The sequence below is a fragment of the Mchenga conophoros genome, linkage group LG19 (genome assembly GCF_057382185.1).
Source record: "Mchenga conophoros isolate Kocher_MC1m ecotype Shallow Benthic linkage group LG19, M_conophoros_male_GT1.1, whole genome shotgun sequence".
Lineage (NCBI taxonomy): Eukaryota > Metazoa > Chordata > Actinopteri > Cichliformes > Cichlidae > Mchenga > Mchenga conophoros.
The window spans coordinates 19,329,833-19,356,155 of record NC_140544.1 but is presented as its reverse complement, the minus strand read 5'-3'; the positions used below and the strand labels follow the sequence as shown (position 1 = coordinate 19,356,155).

General features: G+C 40.8%; 2 protein-coding genes across 2 annotated transcripts; one reads left to right on the top strand and one right to left on the bottom strand.

The window, feature by feature from the left end:
- Positions 1 to 1,199: 1,199 nt before the first annotated feature.
- On the top strand, positions 1,200 to 14,196 carry cpxm1a (carboxypeptidase X (M14 family), member 1a). The gene is made up of 13 exons (XM_085256163.1): positions 1,200 to 1,560; positions 2,386 to 2,495; positions 4,439 to 4,578; positions 4,761 to 4,845; positions 6,127 to 6,277; positions 6,409 to 6,494; positions 6,636 to 6,759; positions 7,473 to 7,669; positions 9,093 to 9,272; positions 11,627 to 11,921; positions 12,756 to 12,895; positions 12,981 to 13,083; positions 13,454 to 14,196. Exons 1-13 carry the CDS (start codon positions 1,236 to 1,238, stop codon positions 13,774 to 13,776), a joined length of 2,259 nt encoding a protein of 752 aa, XP_085112289.1. The 5' UTR covers positions 1,200 to 1,235; the 3' UTR covers positions 13,777 to 14,196.
- A 1,744-nt stretch (positions 14,197 to 15,940) lies between these two features.
- dcaf10 (DDB1 and CUL4 associated factor 10) lies at positions 15,941 to 25,433 on the bottom strand. The gene is made up of 7 exons (XM_085256164.1): positions 24,705 to 25,433; positions 23,898 to 24,011; positions 21,972 to 22,169; positions 21,117 to 21,319; positions 20,897 to 20,977; positions 20,667 to 20,812; positions 15,941 to 20,302 (listed from the first exon to the last, which is right to left on the bottom strand). Exons 1-7 carry the CDS (start codon positions 25,190 to 25,192, stop codon positions 19,931 to 19,933), a joined length of 1,602 nt encoding a protein of 533 aa, XP_085112290.1. The 5' UTR covers positions 25,193 to 25,433; the 3' UTR covers positions 15,941 to 19,930.
- Between the last annotated feature and the right edge of the window lie 890 nt (positions 25,434 to 26,323).

Sequence of the window (26,323 nt, the reverse complement as noted above, 5' to 3'; positions counted from 1 at the left end):
TATATTAGATTATTTTATGTGGGAAATGAAACAGCAGCTCATCTCATGACCCACTAAGACTCATGAACACAACAGCCTGATGACACACAGATAAAAGAGCTTTTCTCACAGTCATAGCACCAGACAGAGGTGGAGGAAACATGAGTCACAAGAAATAAGAGTCCCTCTGAATGCAAATGTACTTAAATAACACAAGGCAAAAAGACGTTCTGCCGAAAAGTGGTTACGAAGTTCAGAAACATCGTATTCACTGCTATAAACCAGTAGTCCAAACACACCTGGAGAAATATGAGACGTACCTGTGTGTTTTTTAATTTCCATGTCAGATCCTGAACTCATCAGGAAGACAAAGAAACAGAGACTAAGCTGCTTCTAAACTGTAAGAAGCTTGAAACCTAAACCTGAATGTTTCAAAGGATATCCTGAGTGGGCTGATATCAGATGAAACCGTCATGTACACTAGCATATTCTGACTGTTTGCTAAAACAGTGAAAACATGTACCTGCTAGACAGGAATATTTGCCTTAAGGTCAGGCTGAATTTGAACAGTTGTTCATACAAATATATCACAGTAAAGCATATGTCGTACACGTTTTCTGCTGCTCAGATGCACATCCACTACTAATTAATTTTTAATTTTTTTTTTGGGGGGGGGGGGGGGGGGGGGGGGAGAGAAAAACTCCAGTAAAGCATTTACTGCACGGAAGCTGGCTCTGTCATCTCATAAACCAAAGGGGAATTTTTCATGTCATGCAGAAAACAATTACTTCAAATTATTGCTGCTGAAGGTGGTTCTTCATGCACCAAAACCATTTCATTTTTTAACTCATTGTGGACAACTTGTGCAGTCCTGTTCAAAAGAGCTTGGCACAGTAAGTCTGAATCATTATAAGAGGACTAGAAACCCCACTTGTCAAGTGCTATAAAACTACATGCTCACTTTGTTATAATAAACACATTTCTAATCATCATTTTAACAAATTTTTTGAAGGCAGCTCAGTGTTTGGTTCCCACGGGCACACACAGCCTATATTGTAACCACGCACAGATACATTTGCTGTCACAATTTTTTGCAGGACTTCAGCTGGAATTTTGGGAGGGAGGGAGGAAGAGTGAGGGAGTAAGGGGAGGTGGGACTGAGGAGGAGGGGAGGTGGATGGAGGTCTGGCTCTGTCATCTCATAAACCAAAGGGGAATTTTTCCCCCCTCACTCTTCTCCAGCAACAAAGACCAGGATGGAAAAGTCATTGTGCATGCTGCCTGCAGTGCTTTTTCTGGGACTTTTGACACACAGTGCTGCAGCACTGATAAACACCCCAGCACTGACTAAGAGTTATGCATTAATCAACTACACAACAACAACAAGGCCAACTCTGAATTGGACCGAGGCTGTGAAGGGCGAGAGCAGGGACGGAACGACTCCAGCAACAGCAGAGCCAGACATTTTCACCACCACTGTCAGAGACAAACAGCTGGACACCACGGACACCAGCAAAGAAAGAAACAAGAAAGAGAAAGACCCAAGAGACCGCAAGACTGAAGATGACAAATCGAAACTGGGTAGGAAAAAAATTACCCATTTAGTCTGATTTTTGCATGAAGCTGTGTTATGAGCTCCAGTATTAACTCCATATTAATTAAAGAGGCAATTAAATTGTGATACCTACCTTTTTAAAACCTTTAACACAAATCAAGCTGTAAAAGTAGATGGAGATAATTATTGCTATTATTATATTATATTTACAATCATAGAAGGTAAAAAAAATCCCAGTAAAGTTAGTTTGAAGTTTAGTTTTAGCTTAGCTTAGCTTTTAAAAATCTCTTCTCAGTCAGTCACTTAAAGCAATATGTATTTCAGCTATACACAGCTGTATAACACTGTTTAGCATTTGTTACTGCTTGTAATACTTGCTGTTGCTCATTATGTTGGATTTAGCTGTTTTGACCTGCTTGTGACTGATGTGAATGTTATTAGTTGTTCCCTAAACCACAGAATCCCCTGCAGCTGTAGCTCTCACCTCCCTGATCTGCTGAACATTTGACTTTTCTGCACTTTGTCTCAAATTACATCCAAAGCCTCCACTATTTCCAATATCTGCAGCTTCCTCTACTCCCCGAAACAAGCAGAGCAGGGGGAGGAGGAGGTGAGGGGCCTCCAAACTTCCACAGAACTGGCCCAAGATGATCAGAGATATTTCACATAACAGCTTGGAGCTCGTTTTACATCTGGCATGTGTTTGCTTACTCAGACAAACCACAAAGAGAGAGAAAGGTTAACCCTTCCGCTGTCAATCTCAGAGCTGCTTCTGCAGAGGATCAACATGTGGAGACAGAAACCCAGAGAAGATCTTATCGCGTGATGATTCACTTTTGTTTTCCGCGCAGACTGTCCTCCCCTCGGCCTGGAGTCCCTGCGAGTTGATGACAGCCAGATTCAAGCTTCGTCCTACCAGCGGTCGGGGCTGGGTCCTCACAGGGGGAGGCTGAATATCCAGGTCAGTGGGTCAGAGGCTATTACAGACACTCATCTCTCAGCATTTTGGAAAGCATTGTTACATTTTATTAACATAAACAAACTGCACACATTTTTTTAAAAACTTGGCCCCTTTGAAAATCAAATAAAGAAATACAACCTAAAATTACCTTTATTAGTTAATTTAGATTGACTGCTGCTTCAAAGACATGAATTTGAATGGATTAAATTTGATGAATCAAGCAGAACCAACTGAATACTATTTTGTTATGTTTCAAATGTTGTGTGTGTGTGAATCTCCAGTTTCTATGCAAAGCGTATTAAAAACAGTTAAAAAAAAATTCTTCTGTCAACGTGCAAAATCTACAGATGTTTAATTTATCACCATAATGAAGAGAAACGTCACCATAAAGGTCCAGGAAAAACTACAGTTACTTTTTGTCACGGTTAGAATTACTTTACTTGAGACTCAGATTAATGTGGAATAAAGGATTTGGTCCAAAATGACAAGAAAGTCCACTGGGATGTTGTAATACATTATTAAATGTCTAGTTTATTCAATTAACTAGAAATTTATTCTCGCTTTGTTATGTTCTCTTGTTCAACTGTTTGTTAATGCAAATATCTCATTAACCTATAATATGGCAGCGTCTGAGTGCATTTAGGATGCACAGATGGTCAAGATGGCCTGATGAAGTTCAAACTGAACATCAAAATGGGGAAGAAAGGTGATATAAGTGACTTTGAATGTGACATAGTTATTGGTGCCAAATGGTCTGTGCATTTCAGAAACTGCTGATGTACTGGGATTTACCCACACAAGCACCTATCGGGTTTACACAGGATGGTCTGAAAAACATCAGAAAATATCCAGTGAGCTTCAGTTATCTGGGAGAAAATGCTTTGTTGGTGTCAGAGGTCAGAGGAGACTAGCCAGACTGCTTTGAGCTGATAGGAAGGCAGCCGTAACTCAAATAATCTTTCAGAATAGCATCTCTGAATGCACAACAAGTCGAGCCTTGAAGCTACAGCAGCAGAAGACCCACTAGATGCAAATGCTATTGGCTAAGAACAGGAAACTAAGGCCACAATTCACCAAAATTAGAAAACAGAAATTTGGAAAGACACTGCTTCATTTAAAAAGTCTTGAACATTCTTTCTTGAACATAAAAATGAGTTCACTGTACTCAAATACTCTACGTAATCACCAGAGCCCTACTCAACAGAGCACCTTTGGGATGCAGCTGAAAAGGGATATTCACATTGAGAATGTGCAGCTGACAAATCTGCAGCCACTGTGTGTGATGCCATCATGTCAATGTGGAGCAAAATCTTAGAGACATGTTTCTAGTACCTTGATAAATCGGTGAGGAAATAATGTATTTCTGTAATAAAGTGGCAAGTAAAGTAAGTGTGTATTTCTATTAAAAGTAGAGAAGCTGAGTTGGTTCAGCCAAAATCAATCCACCATTTCGTTGTACATGTACAATAACAATAAAGGGCTATTCTATTCTATTCTATTCTATAATCAGATATCTCGACTAATTTGATCTCATAATGGGATTAGCCATTCCTTTCAAGTTGTCATATTTAACTTAAATACTTATTTCTAGTGTTTATTACAGGAACTATAAATTATAAAGTATCCACCCTTTAACTTAGCAGGCTCATTAGCCAATAAAATAAAATCGATTCATTGTTTCTTCCAAGAAAAAAATGTACAAAAATTAAATAAAATAATCTGATGAATGCAGAGCCAGAGGTGTTTATCACTGCAGCCGTCCACTCCTCTTGTTCTGCGGTCCAAAATCTTGAGTCTGGAGTCTGAAAGTAATCATTTCAAAATTAGGTCAGCACTCTTATGCAATGCTTTACAAGAAGGCCAAACCTCAAGTTTTCAGGGAGTGTTTCTTGGATTCTTTGAGACGTGCGTTTTTCTTTTTTTCTCTTCCTTTTTTTCCCAAGTCTGGCATTGAGGATGGAGATCTGTATGATGGAGCTTGGTGTGCCGAGTATAAGGACCGGCACCAGTGGCTCGAGGTGGATGCCCTTCATCTCACTCTGTTTACTGGAGTCATTCTGCAAGGGCGAAACTCCATCTGGAGGTCAGGTAGTATCAGGATTAAAGCTGAAAATCAAAATAATTTGTTAGCATTATGGACATTAGCTCTTCATTGAACATACTGTCTAAAGCAAAGATGGAGTGCTGTGGTATTCTTTGGCTGCCCGCTGCAATGAGCTCACTGAAAAAATATATGTTTGTTTTCCTTTTTGGTCTATGTCTTAGTTGGGACTGGGTCGAAACCTACAAAGTTCAGCTGAGTAATGACTCTGTAACCTGGCATACCTCCATGAACGGGACGCAGGAAGCGGTGAGAACTACTTCTTCTATTCTGCGATTTAAGGAACATAGATGGAAAACAGATTTTGAAGTTTCTCTGCCAAAGTGAAATATACTGTAAACCAAAACCTTAAGTATTGGTGCAGATTAGAGAGGACTCAGAGTGAAACAAATACAGTACGGCAAAAACTGAAATTCGGGGGTGGCCTTTAACTCATTATAACACACTATATAAACAAACTAAAGTACATAATTGATCAATGTTCCAGCATGCAGTGTGTACAAAGAAATTTAAGGTTTGACTGAAAACTGCAGTTCAAACTCTTTTTTTGCCTGACGTCACATATTTTGGAAAGTCCAAGCTCTTTCCAAGGAAATGAAGGCAAGACAAAAGTTTTCCACTTCATTTTAAAGCCATTGCTAACTCTGCCAAGAAGGTCATGTTTTCAGCTATATTTGTGTTGTAATCATTAGCACAGTGGGCCGAGCAGGCAAACCATCTGCCAAAAGGCAACTGCAGAATCAAACTCAGGCCCACTTCCTGCATGTTCTTCCTCCACTGTCCTGTCACCCCACGATTCAAGAGCTTGTAGCACCTATTTTAGCAGCAACGACTTGAATTGTTTTGTCTACAACTTTATCAGTCTCTCACATCGTTGTGGAGGAATTTTGGCGCACTAGTCTTTATAATCTTGTTGCAGTTCACTGAAGTTTGCCTTCTTAAGCTCTGGACTTTCACTGTTGCATTGCAACACCATCTTTTTCAGCTATTCTTTTGTAGATTTGCTGTGATTTTCTTGGGGTCATTTTCCTTTTGCATGACCCAATTTCAGCCAAGTTTTAGCTGTCCAACAGATGGACTCACATTTGTCTCTACAATACTTTGGTATACAGAGGAATCCGTGGTCGACTCAATGAGTGTAAGGTACCCAGGTCTCGTGGCTGCATAACAAGCCCAAATTATAACCACCGCACCATCGTGCTTGACAGTTGGTATGAGGTGTTTGTGCCGATACGCTGTGTTTAGTTTTCTCCAAACGTAGCACTGTGCATTTTGGCCAAACATCCCATCTCTTCAAAGGACATTGTTCCAGATGCCTTGTGGTTGTTCTGAGGCAATTTTGCACACATAAGCTGTGGTGGCATGTTATTTTTAGAATTAAGTTCTTTGGAAATGGCCTAATAAACATCGTAAATAAAACCTGATAAGGCCAGATTACTATTATGTTATCCTTATATACAAAACCTTAGGGTCTGCTATCTTTTTTCCATGACTCCACAAACTTATATGAACTCACATTGAATTGTGCAGCTATTTGAAGGAAACCAGAATCCTGAGACGCCGGTTCTTGGGCTCCTTCCTGTTCCCACCGTTGCCCGTTTCATCCGCATCAACCCACAGACCTGGTACTCCAACGGGACCGTCTGCCTCAGGGCTGAAATACTTGGCTGCCGTGTTCACGGTAGGAAAAAAAAACAGTAGTCGAGAGGGACACAGCATTTACTGTGGATGTTCAAATGCATTAAGATGTTGACCTCCGAAAGTCAATTAAAAGAAAATATGTAACTGGAAACATCTGCTACTTTCTTTAAGATCCATCTGACATTTACTCAGCACATGAATCAGGATCCAAGGATGCTCTGGACTTTAGACACCACAACTACAAAGAGATGAGAAAGGTTAGGAAAGTTACAGGATGAGTGGCTTTCCCATAAACACCAGGGTTTTTACTCATGCTCTTAACGGTTTGCAGATTTGGTAAAAGTTCAGCTTTAACCCTTTTAAGCCTTACACTCCAGCGTGTTTTCTGAACCCTGAAGCTCATGAAGTCTGTGACGGAGGAGTGTCCCGACATCACCCGCGTCTACACTATAGGGAGGAGCTACATGGGCCTCAAACTCTACGTTATGGAGATCTCAGATAACCCGGGCAAACACGAAATCGGTAAGACTTGAAGATATTGGAATGAAACTTTCTGGTTTGTCATATTTCTCAAGTTACCCAGAGTTTCGCAGCTCAGAGGTGCAGTTCAATGTCCACCATTGTTTATACAGCCTGATTTCTGCAGCAGCCCCACACAGGGAGGCAGGGGTCCTGAGGAGAAGGCCTCTCTTGTATAAACAAATGATTTTATTTCTTTGAACCATTGCCATTAGATACAGGCTTGGGTTTAAATGTGATCTGTGGCCACTCAACATCTGCCAGCAAGATTAGTAAAATCAAGTATGGTACAGCTTGTCTTTGTTTCTTAAGAGAAATGCCATAAACACGTTTCAAAATCACTTTGCTCCCAGGCATTTTGCTCTTATGCGTCAGCAGCTGTTTAATTGATTTCATGGAGTAGTGATCAGTGCCAAGTCTCAGAGAAAACACTGAGGCCTTGAACATATTTTATTTTTGTGGTAAAAGCCCAGACTTCAGGTCTTTGGAGTCATGTACTTAGAAATGCCTGGCGCCAAACTGTTGCCTAACACAGACTGCTTTATCTGAGCAATTAAATGTCCTCCTAGTGTGCTGCTGAGCTTTAGAAAACAAAAATAAACTTAAAATCTTAGATAATGTTTAATATGACCTCCTTTTAGAAGTGCCCCAGTCAGTTCTTCCACATTGTTTTATTCCTTGGCATGTAAAGTGGCTCTAAATTTTCCTCTTGGCAGGGGAACCTGAGTTTCGCTACGTGGCAGGGATGCATGGAAATGAAGCTCTTGGTCGAGAGCTTGTCCTAAACCTCATGCAGTATATGTGCAAAGAATACAAAAAGGGCAACCAGCGTATTGTACGGCTGGTCACCGAGACGCGAATCCACCTCCTGCCTTCCATGAACCCAGATGGATATGAGGAGGCTTATGTGAAGGTGGGTAAATCTTAATTAGGCTCATGTCTTGTTCTTTAAAAAAAATAAATAAAAAATAAATAAATAAATAATATATATATATATATATATATATATATATATATATATATATATATATATATATATATATATATATATAGAAGGAAAGTTGATAAAATAAATTACAAATGTTGTATTGTTCATACATATGCATACCGAACCAAAAGCCGGCGGTAGCTCGTTAACGGAGATTTGCCGTGTTGTGGCGTTAAGGTCATTTCAACGAGATTAACCTGAAAGCACTAGTGGGAACACAAGGAATATGACTGCACATTTACGCTGACATCATCCTAGTGCAAAGACAAAAACAACAAGCATGCTACTAACTTTAGCCGAGTCATTTAGACAGCTGTTAGCACGTGATTCTCCTTATGCTGCTGAGAATATAGCCCAGAAGAAGCGGATAGTATAGCTTTTATTTTGGAAAGAGACATTTCTCTGTAATAAACTCTCTTTTCCAAAGATGAGTGATTCCTCAATCAGATACAGGGCTTGCAAAATCGCTAGCCCGACGTCCCGGAGCTAGCGATCTTTCCAGTCGGGCTACAAAAATCTCTCTGCCCTGCCCGTCGGGCTATTGTAGGAAAAATATATGTCAATGCTTTTGCATTCTTTCAGAAATGTAGCTGGGTAATTATGTCATTGGCATCGGTGAGCCACTGTCAATATGTGACATATTGAAATCGCGTTTGAATTTGCGCTTGTTTTTTTGCTTTCACTTTGCAATGACAGCACTGATCTGTGAGTGATGATAATTTGTGCACCAATTCCTCTGACATCGTCTTATTAATCGTTAGCTTACTATGCAAACATGACAAGTGAAATCTCCCGCAGCAAGCTTAAACATGTGAGAGGTTGATCGCGCAGAGAATCGCTGAGCTTATGTGAGTCCGTGTGTAAAAGTAGCAGTATATATATTTTAGTTCTGCTGAGCCAAATAAGACAGGTCGGGGTGAAGAAGTGACAGCCAAAGAAAAGCTTACCACAAAACGGAGAAGTTATGACAAATGAGACTATAAGGCAAAAAGAAAGTGCAGCTTTATGGTTTCATGGACAAAAGAATTTCTGTGGCTGCAATATGATGAGCTAAATAACCAGGGGTGCACATAAGTGGTCCGCAGGTGCGCATTCGCTGTCAAAATAAAAAACGCGCACAAGGGTTAGGGTTAAATTTAAAAACTGTACTTTTGAGTTAAAATATATATTTATAATTTTAATAAATGACAAATTAAAAAGGCATGAACATTTTTTTGTATCGAAAAAATATCGAACCGTGACACCAAAGTATCGAACCGAACCGTGAATTTTGTGTATCGTTGCACCCCTAATAAATATATATATTCTCTTTAATAATCCCCACATTATACTTGTTAATGTGGTGCAGGGTTCAGAACTGTCTGGATGGGCTGAGGGACGATACAGCTTTGAAGGAATCGACCTGAATCATAACTTCCCAGACCTGAACAACATTATGTGGGACACCGAAGAAAAAGCAGCAGATAAATCCAAAGTGCCCAACCACTACATCCCCATCCCAGAATACTACACCAAAGAAGACGCCACAGTAAGGAAATGCATCTCATTTGTGCATTTGAAAAATTCATTTCATTGGCACCACCTGGAGGCTATTTTAACATTGACAGGAAATAGAAACTAAAGCATTAGAATTGACTACAATGTTACAATGCTCACTGTTTTGTTCTCACGAAGGTCGTGAGAAAGAGCAGCTTTAGTCAGCTTTAGTCAGCGTGCCATTATTTTCATTTCATTGACATGCAAAGGCTCAGATCAGGAAATCATTTCAGAGCCAAGAAACTAGATTTCCTGAAAGCCTGAGGATTGTCACTCAGTGTCTGGTGACAGTGTTCAAGGCAAACACAGGCTGAAATCCTGCTTAATGACAGAAAAAGATCACCAGATCTATATACAAGCTTTTCTTTGGTGAATTTCTTCTTGGGTGTGTTTTGTTATTAAAAAGGGTATTTATTTAACTGCATCATATGGGTTAGGATTATTAATCCTGCCATCTGTGTTTTATTCTGAAAATCTTTCCAGTGTCTGATTATTTCACCTGAGAACTGTACTTAAGTACCAGTTTTAGGAGCTAGGCTTAGTGTTTCCACTTGTTTGCTTCGTTGTTAGAAGTTTGACTTTGTGACATTTCAGGGTTCAGTATTGTCTTCCCTCCTTCTTCACATACATCTGACAACAGAATTTACTTCACAAAAACAGGGCTCCTCCACGTTTAAAATGTCTGCGAGTTGTTAGATGTTTCATCAGTGTAAGCAGTGCATAGATCTAATGAGAAATTGCTCGTTTTATCAGACATTAAAGTTGTTGAATGGAAAACAAATGAGAAAAAGGTATATGTTAAAAACCTGTTCAAGATCAAGTCCACAAAAGTTCACAAAAAAAAGAACAAAAGCAAGTTTTTCTGTGCAACATTTAGAATTTTCCTCTCCTTCTTTACTCCATTAACTCTCTGACTAGAGCCCGACCAATACTGGACTTTTAAATCAATTTTGAATTAATATTAATCAATATCGATACAGACTTTTTTGTGTAGAGACACTCCTGACCATCAATTTGCAGGTTGCACAAGGTTGCACATATGCAGATTACAGTCTTTGCCATGTTGACTTTACAATTATTAGTCAAGATCATGCTAGAAAAACAGGAAAAGAACTTTAAAGTGCATATAGAAAAGATTTTCCAAAAAGTTGCTCTCACTAATGGCAAACACGCAGTCGCTGATCACACGTCAGAAGTGGCTTACAGAAGTTACACAACTGATTTATGAAGTTATACTAGAGTGCGTCCCGGGTGTCATGAAGACAATCCCACCACAACGTTATGTCTAAGAACATATATTTCTTATAATTGCTCATCAGTGAAACACAATGACTTTAAACACTTTAAAAAAATCTTTAGACCCTCTTACTCTCAGGAGAGAGGTCTGGGAAAGTGATTTTATAGAGAACTGATTGGTCAATAGGAGGTGATTTCATACCCGTTGATCTCTAACCTGCAACACAACCTCATGTGGAGCAGGTTGGGTTTGCAGTTTAAGTTACCGTGGCAATAAAATCAGAAAGTAGTGATCCATCGTCATAGTACTGAAACCCCAAGGTCAACCCTGAAGTTACCCAGATAAGGTGAAATCTTGCTTCATCGTTTTGGACGCCATAACGTAGCAACTCTGCTCAGACCAGCTGGTTTTTGGATTTGTAGTATTTACATGATGCCAGCAGGAAAGGAGCGCCTTGCCTCTAATCTTTAAATTTTCATCTAATCTTTATTCATTGATTTTTAAACACCAACAGTGTTAGATCAGCAAATAGCTAATATTGGCCTAATATCAGTCAGACTGTATCTGGCAGTGTCTTCCATGAACAAAGAAAGTAGTCCAAAACAAAAGCATCGCACACTCCGTAACAGGAAAACAGGGTCAGTTAACAAATCAGGGAATTAGAAACATCTGGGCAACGAGGCACAGGTCAAACTAATCACGATAACAAAACAGAGGACATAAAACTAAATGCAAAACACAGGAGACAACTAACTAGAAAACTAAAACAGGAAATAACTAAACAGGGAAACTTGGACATCACAGTAAACTTAACATAAAGGAAAAAACCCAATGAACCTAAGACTCTCATACACACAGTAACTGCAACTAAGAATGCTAAAGAAATAGAAAAGCATGCTAAGAATCAAATATAAAGTCAAAGAGAAATATGATAATGCGCTGTAGTAAAAGACAAATAACCTAATAAAATAATATGTTTTCACCTTTTTTTCTTTACTTTTAATACTGCAGCTTTTTATTTTTTGAATACTGCATGCCTTTTTACTTTTAACAATTAATTTTTTTGCAGATTCACATGCTTAAACTAAACTCCTTCTACCTCTGCCCAGGTTGCACCAGAGACACGTGCGGTCATCAGCTGGATGCAGGACATTCCCTTTGTGCTCAGCGCCAACCTCCATGGTGGAGAGCTTGTTGTTACCTATCCCTTCGACTGCACCCGTGACTGGGCGCCACAGGAAGACACGCCAACAGCAGACAACGCCTTCTTTCGCTGGCTGGCCTCGGTCTATGCCTCGACTAACCTGGTGATGGCCAACCCGGACCGACGTATCTGCCACTACGAGGAATTTCAGTCACATAACAACATCATCAACGGCGGAGCCTGGCACACGGTTCCTGGCAGTGAGTTTCATCAGTCTGTTCTGAGCATGATTTCCGCCATCTGAGACTCATCAGACCCAAAAAATGCTGCATCGTCCTCTTCAGAGGATGTTGTGTGATTTCAGTTAGTGTTACAAAACAAGAGAGCAGATTGAAACACTTAAAAACATTTACTACCAATGTGCAAACATCCTGTCAAATTACATGTCCCTTAAATTAAACTAGGCTCCAGTACATATCAAATTTTAATCTTGCTATAATTTGCAAGCTTAAAAAATACATCAGAACGAGATCGCGGATATAAGCGGCAGAAATGAGCTTCCTCCGAAGGGTGGCTGGCCTCTCCCTTAGAGATAGGGTGAGAAGTTCGGCCATCCGGGAGGGGCTCAGAGTAGAGCAGCTGCTGCTCCACATCGAAAGGAGCCAGCTGAGGTGGTTCGGGCATCTGACAAGGATGCCCCCTGGGCGCCTCCTGGGTGAGGTGCTCCAGGCATGTCCCACCGGGAGGAGGCCCCGGGGCAGACCCAGGACACGCTGGAGAAATTATATCTCTCGGCTGGCCTGGGAACGCCTTGGTATTCCCCCGGATAAGCTGGAGGAGGTGGCTGGGGAGAGGGAGGTCTGGGCCTCTTTGCTTAGGCTGCTGCCCCCGCGACCCGGCCCTGGACAAAGCGGATGAAAATGGATGGATGGATGGAAAAAATATATCAATATTTAACCAAGTTAATCACTGACAGATGTCATATTTCTCTCTATTCAAGGATCAAATTCAGTTCTTTTTCCCCTTAAACCTATAAATTGCACGACTGTTTCACTCAGTATTCACTGTGTTTTCTGTGCCTGCCTTTCCTGCAGGTATGAACGACTTCAGTTACCTGCACACCAACTGCTTCGAGGTGACAGTGGAGCTGTCCTGTGATAAGTTTCCTCATGTTAGTGAACTCCCCATCGAGTGGGAGAACAATAAGGAGTCTCTGCTGGTTTACATGGAGCAGGTAAACCTGTTCAAAGAAAATGGTACAAGTTATCACGTGGTTTTCAAAGCAGTGGCTCACACGGCAGCATTTTCTCCTCTCTCAGGTTCACAGAGGCATCAAAGGTGTGGTCAGGGACAAGCTCACCAAAAAAGGAATAGCAGATGCTATAATCAAGGTGGAGGACCATGACCATGACATCCGATCAGGTCAGCCAGTTGATTTTCTTTCTAATGAGCAGGGTGTTAAAGTAAAAAGTGTCAAACTACAACCATCAAATGCATCTTTGTTTTAGCTGTATTTCTGTGTATACCAAGTTAACAGCCTGTAACCAAACACACCGAAAGAACAATTTTGACAATTGCTGTATTTGAACTGTTGTAAATGACTTACTGACCTGTAATCCGTCAAACATATCTCTGATATCAAGCCATTTGGAGCCCCAAAGAACATTTTCGTCACAAGATAGAAGCTGCAATCAGTTTTTGGCAAAATTATTAATTTATCTTCTACAGATGCATTAACCAGTACAACCAGAAACTTAGATTAAAATTCTGCAAACCTCATTTTTTTCTGTAGCCACTGATGGGGACTACTGGCGTCTTCTGAACCCAGGCGAGTACAAGGTGATCGTTTGGGCCGTGGGTTACTTCCCATCCATGCGTCGGTGCAATGTCGGCATGGAACCAAATCCCACCATCTGTGACTTCATCCTCACCAAAACACCCATCCAGAGGCTGAAGGAGATCAGGGCCAAAGGGGGGAAGATCCCGCAGGATCTTCAGCTGCGTCTTCGTGCTTTGAGGCTCCGAAAGCTACGGGCTAGCACCAAGGCAATCAACCGCCGCAGGGAGGGTCAGCGGATGAGAAGAGCTCGGTCCTCTCAAGCCTGGAAAGCATGAGAGGAGATGGGAGAACGGGTTCATGAACTGTCCTCTGGGAAAATTACATTTCTGCTGTTAAAGGAGCTTACCTGGTTAACAAAAAGTATTTCTCAGATATCAAAACATGCAGACCGTTTTATGTCTCTGACACTGTTCTCAGTTTGGGGACCCTTCAGGCTATGACAGGCACATAAACTCTTGGGGACAATGTTATTGCAGAACAGGTTTTTAAATTGGTTCAAGTATCCTTAAAAGTTACGCAAAGAGTTCCTAAATTGTGAATTTACCGTTTTTTTTTCTTTTGTACATTAACTAAGGTAAGGATTTCCGTGTCAGCTGGTCTGATGTCATAAATTTTCTAAAAGTGTTTTTTTTTTTATTTTTTAGTTTGGTTGTCTGACTAAAGTCCAACTGGACCAATAAAGTTAAATAACTGTGTTATCCAGTGTATTTAATCTGAACCTAAGGTTAACAGAAGTGAACAGATGAAAGAAACTGCCATTGGTTGCAATCTGAAAGTGAGGACATGAGATGAGTGGAAGGATGAAAAAGAGGGAAATCTGCGTGGCACATGGACAAACCTCAAATCAAATGAGCTTTATTTGTATAGCATGTTTAAAAGACATCAAGCGTTGGCTAAAGTGCTGAACAGACGGACAATGTAGTCAAAATAAAAGAAAGAATTCAAATAAATGAGATAAAAAATTTATTTTCACTGTGAACATCTAAATAAAGCCTGTGGCTAGACACCAATCCAGCCCACTGAATGGCTTAAGTTTCATAAATACATCTGTTTTAATGCTTAAATACTGCCATGCCCATTCATACTACACCAAATTAGATAACCAATAGACAAACAATAAATGTCTATCTACTACAAACATTTCTGCAAAAAGGATTTTTTATGTCTTTTAATAAAAACTTTGTTTTATTAATTACAGTCTGGCCAAAGAGTTATCACAACTTTGTCTGCAATTGTACACATTTAATTCTTGCAACTTAAGCCCAAAGAATCATGCAGACCAAAGTTATCACAGCTAATTAAAACTAGATGTGAAAACCCTCCCAAAACAAAACAAATTTAAGACCTTTGAAAAATATCAAAGTAAAATGATTTCTTGAACTTAAAAAAATAAAAATAAAATAAAAATATAAAGATTATAGATTATGTAACTATCTGTTAGTATTGTCGAAATCTGCTAACAACATGCCTAATTATTCACTGACAGGTGCTTTTATTGAGACTCTGCACATCTGCAAGATTGAACATCAACTGTTTTTATTATAACACCTGTACGGATTTTCCTATATCTTGCCTTTGACATATGCCCTCCATCCATAAAAAATATTTAAGAAAAGCTAAAACTGAAACTAATAAAATATATATATATATATATATATATATGTAAATAAATAAATAAAATTACACATCTTGCCCTGTGGTAGCTCAGATAGGCTAACATCTGTACAATATAGAGCAGGGGTATAAACATAAGGCCCAGGGGGCAGAAACACCCCAGCAAAGAATCCAATATGTCCAACTGGATGGCTCTTGGAAAATCTGAAGGAGGGGATAGATTTTGGACTTTAACTGTATTTTCATAAGATTTACAGTTTTTCCCACTGATAAACACCCCCTGCAAGTCAAGTAATAATGTGATGTAGGGTGTTTCAGGTGCAACCAAAGTCTTTCATTTTCAGGCCAATCATGTACCTGTGTAAACATGTTTCTGCCACTGACAGAAAAAAAATGACAGACTGTACATATGTATGTGAGATCCTTTGCTACTACTGTTGCAATTCCTACATGTATTTTTGGCTGGATTATCTTCTTTTCTGAAGTAGTCAGAAATTGCATTGCTCGTCCTCCTGTGTATTTACAGCACCGTGAAAAAGTCTTGACTCTTCATTTTCAGTCTAGTCCTTATATGATGTGATTGAATGAATAGGATTCTTCTCCCCTTTAGATAATCTTTAATTGACTCACCAGATCATAAAAATAAAAACCATTTCTTCCTTTAACTTGCTAATCCTCCCATGAGGAAAGTCATTCTCAGAGTTGGGACTGCAACAGATGCGAAAGAGTTTGACTGACATATAGAGAAGAAATTCTAAAGACAATTTAAAAATAAATCAATAAATGAAGAGAAAATTAACAATAAAGGACCCAAACACAGAGCAGTCAGCAGTGAAAAAGAAGCTAAGTTTTTATTTCTGATAAGTACCATTTTTAGTATCGCTGTCAGGATTACTTACTCTGTGTAACCAGGTAGGAAACAACAGTGCATCTACCCTTCCCCCTCCCCAGCTGTGATCGCCACAAATACTGGGAGCATTCCTTTAACCCACAGCTGAAAACAGGTTAAAAACCCAGAACCGGAGCAATAAAGCAACAAAGAAATTCCTAAAAATGAACCCGGTGTTTAGTTACTATACCTGAAGTGAAAATGGCAGATAAGACACTTTTCCTCAAAGAGCTCGTGAGTATAATAAGTGAAATAAAAGCAGCGGTGAATACACAGCATCCTTTAACCATCAGTTCAGTCAGTTCATTTTAAAGTAGCTGTTTACAGAAGAAATGTCTACTTTTTTTAAAATGTCAGTAATCCGAGAAATTAAATAATTTTAAGGGAAAGAAAGACGACAGAGCTGAAGGTGAAATGGACTCCGTTTGCAACATACTGAAAACACATTTTGAGCATGTAACTGAGGTACAAAGTGTTAAAAGCATCTTTTCTCATTGCTTGCAGGACCATACAGTGAGCTAGAATCTAAGACTCCACCTGTGTTATCACCTCAAACCCAAATGAAGTTAAATGTTATCACGCACTTTTCCCCCCAACATTTTGTGGCACTGAGTTGAGACCAGAAAAGAAGAAATAATAGCACTCACAATTAATATAAAGTTACCCCTAACAGCCAGTTTGCATTAGATTAGCACAAAGTGGAAACAATTGGAAGCAGCTAGCCCAGCTTTCTCTAACAGAATTAAATGTTATCCACTGGCACACTGAGTAGCCAAGGGAGACAGAAGTGCTAATTAATAATCTTCCCAGTGATTATGCTAATCTTACCACTGGCTTTATAAAGGTTTTTGAGGTCATATGCAAGGCGCTCGTTGTCAGCCAAATTGGACGAGATACAATCACCATTCAGGACAGGAAGAAAATGTGTATTTCCCCCAACAGTTGGTGAGCGGTTGCATGCTGTTGCTAGGTAAAAATCTGCCTCAAAGAGGGTCCTACTGCAAAATCTCAGAGTGCTTTGGTCGCTCTCAAATTGCCAGGGCTGGATGTTCTCTTCGTGGAAGACACCGACTTGTCTGCAAACACTCGCCAACTACTAGTCAAGCAAAAAAGTGCAAAACAAACCAGAAACGCTACAAAACCAGAAAGTTTTGGAGCGTGGGTTGGAAAAATGCAAACTTTTACTTGGTGAACATTTTGTTAAACTAGCAGTCAGACTAGTTGGTGAGTGTTTGCAGATAAGTTGCTGCTTGATGCAAACTCCATGCAACCACAGGAATCTGGTAGCAATCAAAGCAATCACACGGAGGGCTTTTTCTTTTTTTTGGGGGGGGGGGGGGGGGGGGAATAATTGGGGGGTTTTAACAACCGATTTCACAGGTGTCGCCATCAGCTTCTGTCTAAAACTTGTAAATGACAGACAGTCAAGGACAGTGTCCAAAACTTGTGTCCAAGACTCATCCAAGATGGCAAACAAGTAGAGCTGGTAGTCACATGACTGTAAAACCCTGAATATTTGGAGTGATTAGCCAGCATTTTAACATTTTGTGACTGTAGGGGGTGCTGCTGCACTCTTATCTTTGCAGTATTTTTTTTTTAACATTAAGGTTTAGAGACACAGGTTCAGAATTTAGAGCATCTAAACACTGTCAAATATACACCACTAAATACTGAGTGTTCAATATATCCATAAAGCAACAGTTCCCCCTTTAATACCAAAGGCATGAATGTAGTTCCATCTCAACACCCCACCAGATGTGAATGAGACACTTCCCAAAAGATAGATAGAAGAGAAGATATTTCCAAATCCACAAATAGATACCCACTTTTAGCTCACGGCAGAGAAGTCCAAGTAAAAAAGAAAGAAAGAAAAACAAACAGAAACAAAACATTTGGCATCTAAGAGCTCAACATAGAGTCTCACATAAATAAGAAAGAAGAATTATCTTAAGAGGCTGGTATGCATAGTAGTATACGCTTCTGTCTTTTTTTTTTTTTTTTTTGTTTCCCTAACAGCAAGTTTCCATCTACTCTGCAGTCAGTCAGTATGTACTGTAGCCAGTATACATTACAGTTGTAACAATCAGGCATGTGCTTACAGCAGCTATACAAAACACAAAAGCATTGCTCTTACCAGAACAGTCAAAGCAATTTGCTCCTTTAAAGAGGAGAAAAGCCTTGCTTATCAACTGTATGCTAACACAAGCAAACGTGAAACACTAGGTGTGACAAAACAGTGTGGATTAGCACTGTCCAAAACCCAAAAAAACTTAGGTTCAGGGGTAGAAAAAGCACAATTTCATCTTGCAAATGTTAAATAAAGAATGTAAAGAATCTTTCTCAGTCAAAAAGTGAACATGCCACTGATAAAATAAAAAGGCCGGCAATATTCTACAGCAAGCATTAATGAAACAGCTTATTTGTCTGTCTCCAGCTGTCTGACAGCTCCAATGCAGTCAAAAACATTAGAAACACATTAGTTAGCCTCACTATTTGAACATAGATACTGAGGCTAACTGTAAATACGTTTAGTGCACCATTCTGTTTGAGTAACACTGGAGGGGAAAAAAGTGAAAAAGAAAAAAGTAAGTCAGATGAAAATATTTTAAAGAGTTGCATTCTCAGATGAAACGATGTAGATGCTGCGAGACGCAGGCAGGGTTGGGAAGCCAGAGCAGCGTGCTCGATGTGGAAAATCTATAATAATGCCAGCAATGTTTAAGGGAAAAATACTTAACTGCTACTACATTTTCATTTTTACAAAGAGTGGGTGTGGAAAAATCTGAAAATGAGACACCGACAGCAGCTGGACTTCAGCAGTTTCCACTTACAGGAAATGAAAAGTGACTCCAATGTATCTACTCTTAAAGTAGCCTCAGTGACTGTGAGAATAGCATCAAACATCGTGCTACAAGTAGTGCCATAATTCATACACCAATAAAACCACTTTAAAAAAACACTATCAAAGACCATGAAGGCAGAAACAGGGTGGAGACAGAAAACGTACTTGAAGTCAGGGGTCAAAGTTCAGATTGTATGAGCAGAGAAGCAGCACCTGTGGAGAAAAGGCATGAGCAGAGCAGCAGAGAGCGACACGATGTGCAGCAGAGGACGCTGAATTGAGACGACCAGCGACAGACGAAAGCGCCCGTTCCTTACTCGTCCCTTTAGGATTCATGTCCGCTTGCATCCTTAGTGTTTTTGTCCTGAGACAGCAACATCTGGGTGTGCCGAGTCTCAACAAAATCAAAGTTTTTTACTGCTATAGAGAATGAATCGTTAATATGAAAACGAGCTTGTCCTTCACTGATGCCACGTTGCGCCACTGTCTCTGAGGAGAAAAGTAAAACCCAACTGATCTTTCTTGCACTGCCTTTTTTTCTTCTTAAAGTTCAGGGTCAGTGAGGTTTCCATCCACTGCTGCAGTCTGGCCACCGGTCCACAGCTCAAGTCTTCTCCGTTCTTCTCCCATGTCAATGGCTAGCAGCTGACACTTACAATCCAAACTAACTTTGCCTGCTTAGCTGCTGCAGACCTGGGTCAAGAAGTACTTTTAGGGTTTGTTTCTTTAGTTTATCGGAAAAAGATTCAGACAAACAGATGCCGGGAATCCGATTTAGGATTGCTACACGTTTTTTTCTCCTTTTTAGAGTTTTTGACAACTTTTCCTTTAATGTTTCCGACAGAAGCTAAGCATATTTCTCAGTAGCTAAACAATCTGTAAACACATAATGGCAAAACAGTAAAAATCAAAGCGATTAAGTAGCTGCACTAAACTTGGGCAATGCAAGGTTTTTATAGATTTGTGTGTGATTACGAATAACTTAATGCTTCTTTGATATATTCTCAGACTTGCTGTGCATAAACCCTAATCAGTACTTCTTCACTGAGGTCTGCGACACTTCTTTCTTCAACAGCACCGGATGCTAAAACTTGGGCTGGTAAAGGGCCACACGCCCACTGAGGCACCCCGAGGCCAGCTGGCAGTGTGTTGGGGAGAACTTTGTGGTGAGCACTACGTCACTGTGCGAGTAGATGGAGCGTATCTCCCTGAGGCAGCTGGTCTGGATGGGCAGGCAGTCGACCAGCTCGCCGCAGCGCTCGTCGAAGGCCAGGAGGCGTACGCCGTAGCCGTAAGGGGAGCAGATGAGCCGTCCATCTGGGCTGAAGCACAGCTCCTTGATGTAGCCCCGCCCCACGTTGGCCTCCTCGATGTAGTGGGTAAGGCGGAGGGAGCAACGGGGGGAGACCAGCGGGCGAGTGGGTGCTCCCTCCTGGAACTCATACACACACGTCCACTGAAGAGAGAAAGGCAGTGAGAAAACAGACATACAAGTGATGCAGTTTAATACCAGATGATTAAATACGCAATCGCATCAGCGTCATCACTGGAAATACAGCCTTTAGTGGCCTTTTACTTGTAAGCTGCTTAAAAGTATGACACTGCACTTCAGTTCTACAAGAAAAGTGGTCAAATATACAGCCAGAATTACGCTTGTTAATGGCTAACAAAACTTTTAGAGGGAACAAATATTAGTGAAGGCGTATTTTAGCCTGTGTAGATTACAGAAATAGCTTGAAGAGGGATCTTGGTGGTTTAAGGCATTTTAATAAACAAAAATGTGATTATGTCAGCTTCATGCACCGCTCCATGTTTCTCACCTCTTGGTCATCCGTGTTGCTGGAGCATCGGATGAGTGTGGCCCAGCCTTTGGGATGGAGCTGCAGGGAGGTGATGCAGTTCCCTCTGTCCCTCTCGCCGGGGATCTCTGGAGTTAACACCTCCAGACTGTTTCTGGGAGACAGCCCTACGAGCGCAGTTTTTCATAACATTAAAGACAAAACCTCATGTGTCAGTAGTTTATCCCTTCTATATCATGATTCGCCCTGACCTTCTCTATGAGGGTGGAGCTTGCTGGAGTCATTTCCCTGGCGAGGAGTACAAGCGGATCTGGACGTTGATGTGCCTCCATCTACAAAATCATAAAAGGCATTTATAGTTGTTTTTTTTTTTTTTAAATAAACACCAACCTAACGCGAACAATCCAGCTGATAAACATGAAGGAACATGAGCAAAACACTTCATTAATTTCCGAATGAGCCTGATCTGACCTGAGCTGAGGGGAGTCCGTCGTGCTCGCAGCATTCGGTAGCTGCCCACCTCTAGGGACTGGGTGAGGTCCAGGTCATGGAGGATGAGCAAGTACCCTGAGGAAGTAGAAATGAGCATCTTGGAACAGTCAGGTGTCAGGCGCATCCTCATTAAGTAGCGAGTGTGGAAAAACTTTTTGTGTGGGCAGCCATCCTCTGTAAACCTATAAATGCAGAGGAGTAATTAAGGTTTAACAGACAGTTAGATTACAATATCTTATAAAACCCTTCCTGTATAGATCAGCCTTGGTGCAGACCCTCAGTTCCATTTCCTCAAATCAGCTGTTCTAGCTCCTGCTCCCTCCCTTTATCCCAGCTTTCTGATTGGTTGCCCTTTGCATACAGAAAGGTCGACCAGCAGGTGGTTTGGGCTTCTGTGGTCTAATATCACAGACGTAATATGATTATCTCAGCCAAAGCTGTATCCTGGAGATGATCATATTAGAGCTATCCACCCACATTAATATCGCATAGATCTGAGACCGGGAAAAACTGACTGAAAGATTTAGTGCAGTGCGAAACCCGAGGTTTTAGCTCATGACTGAAATCAGTATTTGAAATTTTTGTCATTTTTGTATAACATGTAGTAACATATATGAAACTAAATAACTAACTAACTAAATTAAAGCATTTTGATTGAAAGCCAAAAGAAACAAAATCCAGATCACAATAAGATAACCTGGGCATGTTGAAATTGGTTTGAAGTACAGGCCACTTCTAATAAGGATATACTTTATTTTCACCATAACTGCACATGGCACAGAGACACAACGAGCACATGGACGTAAAATAAACACACCGTAGACAATGGCTAACCTGTTAGTGTCCCATGTGATGACATTACCATCGAAGCCAGACGTGACAAGGAGACGAGTGTTGGTGTCATACTCTATGTTCTTCACCCAGCTGGCATGCCCGTGCAATGAGCAAACCTTTGAGTTAAGCTTACGCAGATCCCATAATGCAATTGTGGTGTCGTCGGAGCAGGTGGCAAACAAACGATTGTCCAAAAACCTACAGGGAGAGAAACACAGATTTAGGAAACCCAGTGGATAGTAATTTCGACACAGGTTGACCAATCTGGGGCGCTTCCCTACGCTGCCATCCTCGTGAAGATCTGTGAGGACACTGTGAGGAGCGAGAAGAGAGCTATTCTACACAGAAGTCTTTTATCAAGTGGGATGATGTACAAATGCCACATCTCTGTAAGAACCTGATGCCACTAAAATGAAACTACAGTCCTGTGGAAAAGAAAATACACCCTACTCCAATTCTATGGCTTTACATATTAGGTGAAAATAAAATTCTGGTTCCTAGCAGGTTCTCTTTAAATACAACTTCCACTGAAGAACAATACATGACACATTACACTGCATCATTACTTATTTAACAGAAACTAAACCAACATGCAAAAGCAGTTGTGTGAAAATCTAAGTACGCCCAATAATTGAGTAGCTTGAAGAACCACCTTTGGCAGCAATAACGTGATGTTCTCACATTCTGTACGACTTTTTCAGTCTCTCACATTGTTGTGGAGGAATTCTGGCCCACTCTTCTTTACAACGTTGCTTCACTTTATTGCTGTGCTTTGGATCTTTGTCCTGTTACATAATCCAATTTCAGCCAAGCTTTAATTGTCAGACAGATGGCCTCACATTTGACTCTTGAATAGTCTGGTATACAAAACAGTCCACGGTCAACTCCGTGACTGCGAAACAAGCCTAAAACATCAGCCCTCCACAACCACGTTGACAGCTGCTGTGAGGCGCTTTCTCTAAACGTGAGCGTGTGTATTATGGCCAAACATCTCTGCTTGGGTCTCTTCTGTCTTAAGGGGGATTGTTCCAGAAGCTTTGCAATTTGCTCAGGTGTTGGTTTGCAGATCTAAGCTGTGCTTATATGTTCTTTTTAGGGAGAAGAGGCTTTCTCCTGACAACCCTTCCAAACAAGCCATAAGTGTTCACTACAGTCCTGTCATAAACTTTAATATTAAACACACTAAAGGAGGCCTTAGAGCCTTGGCTGTCTTTAATATTTTGCTTTTGTGAATAATATTTGTCACGCTTTGAATATATTTTTCACACAATTTGAAATCCATCATTCTGCAATGATGGACTTCAAATTGTTTGGAAATGGCCTCATAACCCTTCTCAGATGGATGGACAACAACAGCTGCTTCTCTAAGATCACTGCTTTTGTCTTTCCTCCTGGGGTTTGTTTTAAGACAGTCCTGACTTTCCAAAGCTGCAAAATGACAAAACGTCTGCGCTTATAGAGGTGCTCACACTTGCTAATTATCTATTAAAGAAGCGCATTTCATTGGCTGCTACATACCTGCTCAATTTCTATGGAAGCTGCAAATATGTACTTTGTTTTTCCACACACTGCTTCAGCATTTTGGCTTAATTTTTTTCATATAAATAAAGGCAATGGATGATATGTGTTGTTGTTCAACTAAGGTTGTACTGAAATGCGGAAGGATTTCTTATTTGGCACCTTCAGCTCTTCCATCCAACATCTCTTTCTTGCATCCTCACAGCGAGAGCTCAGACCCAATAAAATGCATCCAAGTAGTTTTTATTAGCCTCTGCATGTCATACTTGATTTAAAGACTCATGCTGTAATAGAGACTGTTTATTATGTTTTATTACCTTAACCCACAGGTCTCTTGCTCCCTTTTACTGAGCTACAGACCCAATTTGTAAAACCTTTCCCCAGAGATTCAAGATTAGAATAATGCACCTTATGTTGTTGACACAGTCCTCATGGGCCTCCGTCAGGGTTTTGATGTGTCTGGATGAGATTGGATCAAACAGCAGGACCTCAGTCTGCTCACAGGCCACAGTCAGCACAGACCTAATCAAAAGAAAAAAAAACAGTTGATCTCTTTGTCCATGTGCGACAAGATGTTATGCAGCAGCAAACGAAAGCATAAGGGGGAAAAGGAGAATATTTTCTCGGTTTATAGGCAATCTAATAAGTAGACAGGATGAATTTTACTTGCGTTGACGCTACACTACTCATTGCGTTTTTGCTATAATAATGAGTCACAACAATGTTACTAAAACTGCACAACAAGAATAGGTAAAATTGAAAAAAATTCAAGCGTCAAATGCAGACACAGGTCAAAGTATTGAGTATTGACGAGTATTGTGCACAGCAGCGCTATCACGGTACAGCCAGGACAGGAAGTGTGAGCCCACAAAACAAATGTGACCCAGACTGGCCACAGCTTGACCTGGTTTGTCTGCAGGATTTGTTTCTTACATCTGCTGTCTCTTGGCTTAAGTCCGAGAAGTGCTCACTAGTTGTACAAGACGTTGGAGGTTACATTTTGAGGATATTAAGAACGTACTGTTAAATCATCAGTGAACAAACTGATGGGGTTTGTCTGGAAACTATTTATTATGTCATCAATAAACACCGAGTGAGTGTGTGTGAGCTGAAGTAGGTAGGTGAGGACGAATGTGGCTTTTAAATTCAAGCTTTTAACGCACAAATATCGGGAAATCTCTCAACTTCACACCCTAAAACGCAGACAAACCTTACCCGTCCGGGGAGTACTCCAGGTTAAACACGGCTCCATGGGTCTGAGTGCCCAGGTTAACTGACTCTACAGCCGGATTCATAGAGCGGTACAAGCTTGTCATTGTCCTGAAGTTATCCCGAGCTGGGTCCACAAACACCCCTCGTCTTATAGTCCTGCTCTGCAACCAAGAAAACAGGCTAGCACCCCTGAAGCTGTCAGTGTCGGAGCCACCACCAGTGTCGGAGCTACCATCAGTGCACTTCTTCAGCGGTGCGACGGCCGGTCTGGAGCGGGGCTCTCGCTCCGCCAATACGGGAGACCCCGCGATAGGAGCCACTAGACCCTCGCTGCTCGCGGGGGATGAAGGAGAAACTCTCCGAGCGATGTCATCTTCCTCATCCGAATCGTCAATGTCAGGGTCTTCCTCTTTGTCGGAGACGGTGCCGCCGTTGGGCCTGTCCCGCGACTCGTCGGCGTCCTCGCTGTCGCTCTGGTGCTCCGAGCTCATTGTAGCTTCTCCAGCGTCCGCACAGACGTTTGCGGTTCGGGGTGCAGGGTCTCGAAAAGTAGGCTGGCCCGGTCACCTAATGAACGCGAACCCGCTGCTTCCTTCACTCTTTTAAGAATCCATTGCAGAGCATTTTAGGTGCATAGGTTACGGTGGGCAAATTTTATTTTGTTGCTAGGTTTGCCAGCGCCTTAACGCCTCCCGTTAAACCACACACATGTTAGCTTACATTTCACCGGAAGATGATGATTACACTTCAAAATAAAAGCACAAATAGCCTTTAAAACTCTACGCGTGTGTCTTACATAAAGCAAAACACAATATAAGTATTGTTTATTACTCCTAAACCGTGCTTCTACTCATTTTTAGCGAAATAAGACACGTACAAATAATCCCGTTTTCTTGAGTACAAACGCCGAGCTGAAACATCCAGGCGGAAGATCCGTGCTTCTTTCACATAACTTGTTTTGTTCGCACCAAAACAAACGCAAACAATGACGTAGTTCCGTTTCCTTTCCCTAGCAGATTGCTTGCTGCCATCTGCTGAATAAGTGGATTTGCTATGTGACAATAGTTAACCACAAATTCATTTATGAATATGACAATATAAATGCGCAAGACTGAAATCTTTAAGGTGTAAATAGCGCAGGAAGATCAACAAAACAAACACAAAAAGGTAACAACAATAATAACAGTGATAACAGTGATAATAATACATCAAGTCAAAAGTCTTGAGCCAATCCTCATTTTTTAATATTTTACAAGAATACTGTAAATAAATGCAGCAATGTTTTTTGAACATGTGTAAACATGCACGGAAATAAGGCATATAAGGCAAGAAATAGATTGTGCAATTCTAAGGAGACTGAATGTCGATGTTTGGTATGAGCACCTTTCTTTTTCAACACAGCCTGAACTCTCATAGGCACAATTTCTAGTAATTTCTTTGAGTAGGCTTCAGGAATAGCTCCAAAGAATTTCTAAAGAATATTACAAGCTTTTCTTTGGGTGTTGGCTGCCTTTTGTTCCATTTTCTGTCACGATAATCTCACACTGCTTCAGTAATGTTGAGATCCAGGCTCCGGGGAGGTCAATCTGTGACTGATAGTGTTCCAGTGTGTGTTTTTCAAT